Source organism: Gossypium hirsutum, chromosome A03 (genome assembly GCF_007990345.1).
Source record: "Gossypium hirsutum isolate 1008001.06 chromosome A03, Gossypium_hirsutum_v2.1, whole genome shotgun sequence".
Taxonomy (NCBI): domain Eukaryota; kingdom Viridiplantae; phylum Streptophyta; class Magnoliopsida; order Malvales; family Malvaceae; genus Gossypium; species Gossypium hirsutum.
This window is the reverse complement of record NC_053426.1, coordinates 4,634,393-4,643,100: the sequence shown is the minus strand read 5'-3', so window position 1 is coordinate 4,643,100 and position 8,708 is coordinate 4,634,393. Positions and strand designations below refer to the sequence as shown.

Sequence of the window (8,708 nt, the reverse complement as noted above, 5' to 3'; positions counted from 1 at the left end):
GAAAATCTCACGAAGACATAGGTACGGATGTATCCCGGAAGCGATTCACTATCCCATGCGGAGGTGAAAACCTCACGAAGGCGTAGTTTCTCACTCCCACTTAAAAAGGTGTGACCAACGGTCATGCAATGCAATGCAGAAAGATATAAAATTTAAAATACAAAACCTGATGAAAACTATAACTCAAAACAAATGAAATGCAACGAGAGGATCGTAAATTTAAACCAAAATTTTAACTTTCGACAAAAGACAAAAATAATCAACTCGTGGCTTGACTCTCTTGTTTTGGTGTCCCCAGCGGAGTCGCCAAGCTGTTGACACCATTTTTTGGATGAAAAACGGGGTCGACTTGGGTTTTGACGAAAACAAAAAAACAGGAGTCGCCACCAATCCTTTTTAATAGGTGTGATTGGATCACCTCGAAAGTGGTTGTTTTTAATAAACAATTTGATTTTATTAAAACAACAAGTTTGGTCCACGAAATTCAGAAAAACGGGTTCGGGAGTCGGTTACGCACGAGGAAGGATTAGCACCCTCGATACGCCCAAAATTGGTACCTAGTTGATTACCTAATGTCTTAATGTTGAAAATTGAGAACTTTGAAGAATTTCAAGAAATACGATCCTTGTATTAAAACATTAAAAATTTTAGGAAAATGGCATATTTTACGTTATTCGAGAAAAAGAATCATATTCAGTAAGTTAGAATACAATATCTCGAATTCCCGATACGCGAATGAAAAAGTTTATTTAAGACATTTTAGTCATCTCGAATTTAAAAATGAGATCACAACCAGTAAGTTAGGATGCGACCCTCTTTTAATTTCGAGATCATTCAAAACTTGATTTTGAAAAGATTCGTGTATTTAGATTTATCGAGAAAATCGAAACCCAGTAAGTTAGGGCATGATTTTCTTGAATCCAAACACGAAATGCCACTCTAAAAAAAAGATGTTATTATATTAAGTGAAATTAAACACAAAATCATAGTGAAAGCAAATTACATTTTTATGCATGGTAAAACCATGATGAATATGAAAGTAAAAATGATATGAAATGCGATATCAACATAAAATAAATAAAAGTTGACCTTACAACATACAAACAATAAAATATAAAAACGAATAAAATTAATATATTCAATTAGAATAATAATAAAAATGAAATAAATAAATAGTAAATACAAAATAAAACAATGGTAATGAATAAAATATAATATATATATACATATGTTAGAATTGTAAAGTATAAAATCATGAAAATATCAAAAATCTATGTACATGAAAATATATGTAAGTATGTATATATATATATTAAAAGGTACGTATGAATATGTATGTATATACATATATATATTTTGAATTATCTAATAAAAATTTTTATGTAAGTACACATATACACGTATATGTATATAAATTAGTGTATATATAGATATATAGATACTTTTATAAATTATAAAATAGATAAAATATGAGTATTTATATGTATTAAATAAATTATATAAGATATATATGCACTTATATAATAATAATGATAATATAATAGGAAATATAGAAACAATAATAATAATAACATTAATAATAATAGCAATAAAACAATGAACTAAATAATAATAATAATAAAAGGACTAAGTCGAAATGAAAACAAAATACTGGGCGAAATTGCAAAAATAAAAAAAAACTAAAAGGACCAAATTGTGACGTGCACTAAAAGGGGGTGGACCAAAATAATAAATAAACCGAAGCCAAAATGCAGTACAGCAGAGGGTTAGAATTGAAACAGAAATAAAAGCTTGCGGTAAAATTAAAAAAAGAAAAGAACGAAACAAGGGTCAAATTGCAACGCGTTGCAAAGTCTGAGGGACTGCGCGCGCAATTATGCCATTTAGAGGAAACACGCGGATCCTTCCCCCGGGTCGGGTCACCGCGCGGGTCGAGAGGGCCTCAAAACAGCGCCGTTTTATGACTTGTATAAATATAAAACAAATGCCCAAAAAAATCACTTTTATCTGTTTTCTAAAAACAGAGAGCCTTCTCTCTCAAGCCCTCCAAGGCCGGCCAAGATCCGGCGGCTTCCGATCATCGGGCTACCCTCCGTCGACCACCGTGCACGGTGGTCGGAGGCACAAAATCGGATCTTTTCGGTCCCTCTCGAAGCCGACTGCCTCTAGACCACGGATCCATGGTGAAATGTTGAGAAAGACGAGCCCAAGACCCGGAAACGAGGAGAGACCGTTCGTCTCTTCCTCCACCGGCGACGACGAAGACGGGCTCCGACGCCGGCCTTCGAAAACGAATAGGTCCATTTCCTTCCCCTTTTCTTTTGTTTTTTTTAAAGAGTAGTGTAACAAAAAAATAAAAAAAAATAAAAAAAAGGAAACGCCGGAACAGAAAAGAAAGGCAATCTACCTTCTCGGTTTTTTCTTCTTTTTTTATTAAGTTCTTCTTAATTTCCGAAAAAAAAGGACCCCTGTTACATTTTGTTTGTCTCCTTATATAGCCGATTTTAATACATCTTTCTATTTCTATTATTTTGCCTTTTCTTTGCGTGCTGTCCTTGCAGGTAATTGATGGAAATAGCTGGTGGCGTCGGTGGCAGAAACTAGAGCGGCGGTAGACGTTAGGAGCCCCCAGGGACGTGCGGCGCCTTAGCTAGGGTTTCAGAAAAGCTGAAACCCTATGCTGACCTTTGTTGGGCCTTGCTGTAATGGGCTTGTTTGGGTAGGTTTGATCCTTGGGTCTCTGCTTGTTGGGCCCGGGCATAAATTAGGCTGTACAGTCCTTATCTTGAAGTCAATTCTGCCAAAGAAAACACAACATTATTAAACCGTACTGTTCATTCTTAATATCTCAGAATTTATACAAATGATTACTTAAGAATTCAAAAAAGGTATCGAATGGATGTTATACCGATCTACAACTCAATAGCAATATGAGAAGCATAAAACAATTCCTCAAGCTAACATGATGTTATACTAATCTACAACTCAATAGCACTTGGTACAAGGATTAAAAAGCATCAGAAAGTTCCAACCATGGATAGAAAGTTTTAAGCATGCAAATATTTTATTTTTAGTACAAGCAAGCAATTATATCATCAACACAACCATGATTTTTTAAAAAAAGTATGGATAAATCAGAAATATCTCAATACAGTATGGCACTTTAGAAAAACTCTTCCAACAAAAACTGCAGTTGACAGTAAAATATTTGGCAAAGCAGAGATTAATATCCCCTGACTCCAGTAATTGTTGAAGAGGTACTCTAAAATTCCGCACCATCTGACCAAAAGTCACACACTTTATAATGGAGAAATGTGAATTGAAGAACAGTTAGATGCCATTCAAAGATGAAATACCAGCACTCCATTATGTAGAATAGCAACCGCAAATCTAAATAATTTATGATCACTTTCAAAATATGCAAGTAAGCTGCTTGCCTTACATGTTAAAATTAGATTCAACCTTCAGCAAAGCATGAACTAAAATCCACAAACCTTCTTATGCCATTGGCAAACCATGATCAAAAGAGTATGATAACCAGGGCTCCTCTGTTATAAATAATGGGGAGGGAAAATCCACAAACATCTAATGTAGGTTTGTTGTTTCAATTCTATAAAATAGGACTCACCTTGGAACCACTAAAATCCCTTTTGGTCAGTTCATCCCCCTGAAAAGAAAAGTGGAAAAGAAAAATTGATTGTAAATTTTCATTCATTAAGTTGCACACATAAAAGTGATCAGGGACAAAGCAGAACTTTTTAAAAAAAACCAATCGTGTTCAATATGACACTTGAGGAAATGTTAGGCAGCCCCATACATATTAACAAGCAAAAAAACCCAAATTTACTAACCATTCATAGCCAAAACAATGATGTAAAGACAATAGTAACGGAGGGCTGTGGAAGCTTCTCCATCATTCCGTTTTTTACCATACAACAGTCTGATAAGACAATAGGAGTAGCTTGGGTTGTTAGCATCATTGTTAGCATAAATTTCCCTTTTTCTTATGGCAACAATGACAAAAAAAAAATTCAATACTACCAGATGACGTGTCAGATTTAAAAAGGAAAAACATTTATGGAGGTAGACATGACATGAAACATTATAGATTTAATAAACACATGTTTACTAATTTTATAGTTTCATACTTACACAGTTAACATGAGATATAAAACACAAACATGGGCTGTCATGTTTGATGGAGGATGGAAATATACTTAGCAGATGCAATACACGTTAAAAAAATGAAAAAAAAAAAAGAAATGAAGAGGCACTGGTGCTAAAACTACATGTCGGGTGGTGAATCAAGACAAGGACACAAAGGGAACTAGGAGCAGGACATAGAGAAGAAGGTGAAGAAGGGAAGTGATTGTGAAAGATGATGGAAGAGAGAACAATATAGTGAGCAACAAAAAAAGGAGACAGAGAAAATAACTGATCTATTGTATCTGTAAAAATATGTTCTCAACATTATAAATTACATTGATTTTCACAAGCATTGCATGTACCCACCCACCTTCAAAGCCGTGAAGCATTGGTATTTCATATTGTCCGATATAGCTCCTTTATGTACATCAACAACCATTAGCAATGGCAAATTACAATTTTCAAATTGTCCCAACTGATAAAAACTAAACCTATAATCGAAAAAAATCACCCAAACCAAATCCGACTAATGCTTCCCCCCTAATGCTGCATGCGAAGTACAATGGAGACAAATACATATCCAATCAACAAAAAAAGAACAGTAGCTTGAGTGAGAACTATAAAAAACTGTAAAATCCTTTGAATGACAATTAATTACAATTAACAAATCATAAGCTCCACAAGAACATAAACTCAAAGCCTCGCAAATAGATTTTTCAGTGGTCATCAAGCAGAAAATCTTAATATAAACCACATGGACAATTTAATGGATGCTGGATTTGTTATTAATATTGAAACTCAATCAATTCTCAGATTTAAATTACATACAGAGCAATGCTGCAGCTTTTTTATAAGTAATTTTACCTTTCACCAAGCTACAAGGCATATCCCTACATATTAGTATACAAGGCTTATTCAGACCATGTTGTTTAGGGAAAACTGCAAGTAGCCTTAGTAGCAGAACAAGTTGCAATGACAGTTCAATAGAGGATCTACAACAAAACCCAAAAGTTAAGAAATGTGAGATTGCGCAATTAGTATACAAATGGTGTAGCCATATGCAACTTTAACAATTAGTCTATGGATTACACGTTACCAAACAAATTTTCTTTCTCCCCCCAGTAGTTACAAACATTTCATAACTCTATTTCTTTAATCATTTTAAAGGATTAAAAATCAAGAATTTTTACTGTACATAAGTACTCTATTAGGCATTCAATGCATTATCAATTCCACTTCTCATTTCTATAATAAAGGCAAAACAACACATATAATTAGCTTATTTGAAGTTCCATCAATGCATTGAATGAATAATAAAGAGAAAAATAAATTGTCCGTTCCAAAACCCTTAACGCATGCAATCAAAGAGTTTTGATTGTAAACTTACCGATTAGTAAAACAAGCTTCAGGGTGAACAGAGAGAAAAACCACCAAGCTGGGTGAACAGAGAGGCAGAAATTTAACACTGTCTTATATTATGCCAGCAGCATTAATTTAACACTGGCAAGTGAAAAGAAGAAACACCATGAAAATAAAACCAGTATCAATCTTCAAAACTGAAAAGAAACCTATTATTTCTACTAATTTATCAAAAAAAATTAGAAAAAAAGGAAATCAAAATGGGAGAAGAGTTACCTGAGGGATGACTGCTCACATCGAACCAATCCGATTATTTCTCTTCTCAAGTTTTCACGTCATACGATTCTTAATTGAAGGCCTTGTTGAGGGTTGTTATGGTTTGCCAAAGGGTTGGTGAGGATAAAAGCATGAAAAAGAGGGAGAATGTTGGAAGGAAATTGGGAGAAGAATGAAAAAAAGAAGAAAACTGCAATAGAGGTGAGAAAGAAATGGAAGGGTAAAGTTGAACTCTGGCCTAAATTTTTCACGCTGAATGCTTATTCCGTGGGGAGACCACCGAATGCTAAACAACATTTTTGCCCTAAATAAGCCTGTAACGAATAGGACTGTAATAGCTTATTACAACCAACAAAACAATGGTTTAATAATGGGCCCACTGAATTGAGCTGTAATGCATAGGTATTACAGCCAACCAAACATGCTGTAAATGATCACTTAATCTCAAACAAAATCAAAACAAAAAATAAACTAAGCTTCCTATATCTCTTATTCAGCCGAATCAAAATATACTTCACTCAATACCCCTTCGCCTCCATATTTTGGTGGATCGCACCATATGAAAGCATGCCCGAAGGCTTTGCTGCTCTCAAGCCACAGAATCTTCGCTTAAACTTCGAGTACGACGAAGCAAGCAAGGATTCAAAAGAGCCGATACCAAGATAAGGTCCTCTCCTTTTATTTCTTTTATACCGTAACGCTGTGTTTGGTTCAATGTATTAGGTAATCCATTACTGACCGATTACGCGCCTATTACATTACGCCCCTAATCCGGCGTTTGGTTCGCTGTAATAGGTATTACGGGCGTAATACAATCCCGACCTAATCCCCAAATTCCCTGCTTTTCTAATCCCTTCCCAAATCGAGTAATAGGTATTACGTCTGGCTTCCCTCCCCAACTCTCTGTTTTACCCTCCCTCCCTACCCGACCCTCTCCTCTTCTATCCTCATAATTTCTCCTCCGCACATTCTTATAACCAGAAGATAAATTCAATTTGGGCTACATCGTCTACTTCACTTTGGGCGTTGGCTTTCTCCTCCCATGGAATAGCTTCATCACTGCCGTCGATTACTTTTCCTACCTCTACCCGGAAGCTTCCGTCCACCGTGTTTTCGCCGTCGTTTACATGGTCGTCGGCCTCGCTTGCCTCTTGGTCATTGTATTTTATGCTCACAAGAGTAAAGCTTACATGCGGATCAATGTTGGTTTGGGCATTTTCGTGGTTTCCCTGCTCGTCGTGCCTGTTATGGATGCGGTTTATATTAAGGGTCAGGTCGGATTGTATGACAAATTCTACGTCACGGTCGGTCTTCTCGCTCTGGCGGGTATAGGCGATGCGCTTGTTCAAGGTGGGCTCATTGGAGTGGCTGGGGAATTGCCTGAACGCTACATGCAGGCTATCGTTGCGGGATCCGGCGGTTCTGGTAATTTAACGACCAACTTTTTGACTAACTGTAGATATGGATGTTAATTTAATTTTGTTGATCCATGAATTCTTGAAAGTTGGTGAAGTTTATTAGATTGGTACTTAAAGGAGTCATTGGTCTATTTCTAAGGAACTTGTTCTTCATTATTTGAAGGCTCAGAAATTTAGCTGTTTAGTATTGTTCTGGTCTGTGACCTCCGGTTTCCGGTACCAACAAGGGCCTCGGCTAACTCCAGAGTTAACCCAGGTCTAACTCCATTTTTGGTTGAGAAACACAGCTTTTCCCCTGAACTTGCCGTCAAGACTGCATCTTCCCTAACCTATGTGAAGGATCCTCGTAAGTGTGATACTATAATTTCCTTCTTGAAAGAAAGCGGTTTCTCTAAATCCCATATTGAAGCAGTGGTCAAAAGAAAGCCTAACCTTCTATATTCTAGTCTTGAGAAAACCATTAAACCCAAGTTCAAGATTTTCCAGGATTTAGGATTTTCAACACATGATGTTGCTGATATTGTAGCTAGTGATCCCTGGATTTTGACTAGAAGCGTGGATGATAGGATTGCACCTTCTATTTCCGATTTAAAGACTGTTTTAGGATCGAATGATGATGTTGTTAAGTTATTGAAAACTTCTGCTTGGTTTCTCAAATCTGATTTGCAAAAGACTATGATGCCTAATATAGAGTTCTTGAGAAATTGCGGGATTTGTTCATCGCAAATTGTTTCATATGTGTTCAGCTTTCCTAGATTTTTCTTGCTTAAACCTGAGAGCATTAAACAGTTTGTTGAAAGGGCGGATGCCTTGGGGTTCGATAGGAAGTCAAATATGTTTCTTGCTGCTATTAGGATGTTGAGTTCAATGAGTGAAGAGAATTGGGAACTCAAATTGAAGCTTTTTAGGAAATTGGGTTTCTCTGAAGATGATATCATGTCTACTTTTAGGAGGACACCACAAGTGTTTGCTGTATCTGAAAGGAAGATTAAGCAAGTCACTGACTTTTTGCTTAATAGAACGAATGTAGGTATTTCATTTATAATAAGCCACCCAATGGTGCTTATTTGCAGCCTTGAGCGTAGGCTGAAGCCTCGGTTACTGGTTATTGAGACTCTGGAAAGTAAGAATTCGCTAAGAAGGAAAGTTAGCATGACTACAATTTATAAGATGCCTGACAAGAAGTTCAGAGAGAAATACGTTGTTCCTTACTTAAAAGAGCTCGAGGAAGTATCCATGTCTATTGTGGGCACTTAATTGTTAAATTTTGTATAGTTGAGGGCACATATCAAATCTTTGATGTACTTTGGGTTCATAATCCCGTATTTCTTCATGAAATTGGTTCTTTAAGCAGTTTGTAAGATTTTACTTCGCAATAATCGAGTCTTATGTTGGATAACTCCAATACTGTCTCAATACAACAGACAACATTGTAGTTGATTGTTTTAGACTGTTAGTCATTGTTTCCAGTCTCTGCACTATGCACAATGCACATCCACTTGTGATGGT

General features: G+C 36.1%; 1 protein-coding gene and 1 long non-coding RNA gene across 6 annotated transcripts; one reads left to right on the top strand and one right to left on the bottom strand.

The window, feature by feature from the left end:
• Positions 1 to 2,393: 2,393 nt before the first annotated feature.
• Positions 2,394 to 6,473, bottom strand: LOC107963832 (uncharacterized). 5 transcript variants are annotated; one of them, XR_005921215.1, is made up of 7 exons: positions 5,782 to 6,473; positions 5,534 to 5,646; positions 5,011 to 5,138; positions 4,517 to 4,563; positions 3,852 to 3,940; positions 3,629 to 3,667; positions 2,394 to 2,797 (listed from the first exon to the last, which is right to left on the bottom strand). It is a non-coding gene; the product is annotated as an uncharacterized lncRNA (long non-coding RNA). The 5 variants fall into 5 exon arrangements; XR_001702052.2 differs by having other exon boundaries at positions 3,629 to 3,940; XR_005921212.1 differs by lacking the exon at positions 4,517 to 4,563.
• A 435-nt stretch (positions 6,474 to 6,908) lies between these two features.
• LOC107919469 (uncharacterized) lies at positions 6,909 to 8,456 on the top strand. The gene is made up of 3 exons (XM_016848924.2): positions 6,909 to 7,206; positions 7,303 to 7,306; positions 7,427 to 8,456. Exons 1-3 carry the CDS (start codon positions 6,909 to 6,911, stop codon positions 8,454 to 8,456), a joined length of 1,332 nt encoding a protein of 443 aa, XP_016704413.2.
• Positions 8,457 to 8,708: the final 252 nt, after the last annotated feature.

Bases quoted from the DNA above. Each gene is read 5' to 3' on its own strand.
- LOC107919469 (XM_016848924.2), top strand. From the start codon at position 6,909: ATGGTCGTCGGCCTCGCTTGCCTCTTGGTCATTGTATTTTATGCTCAC.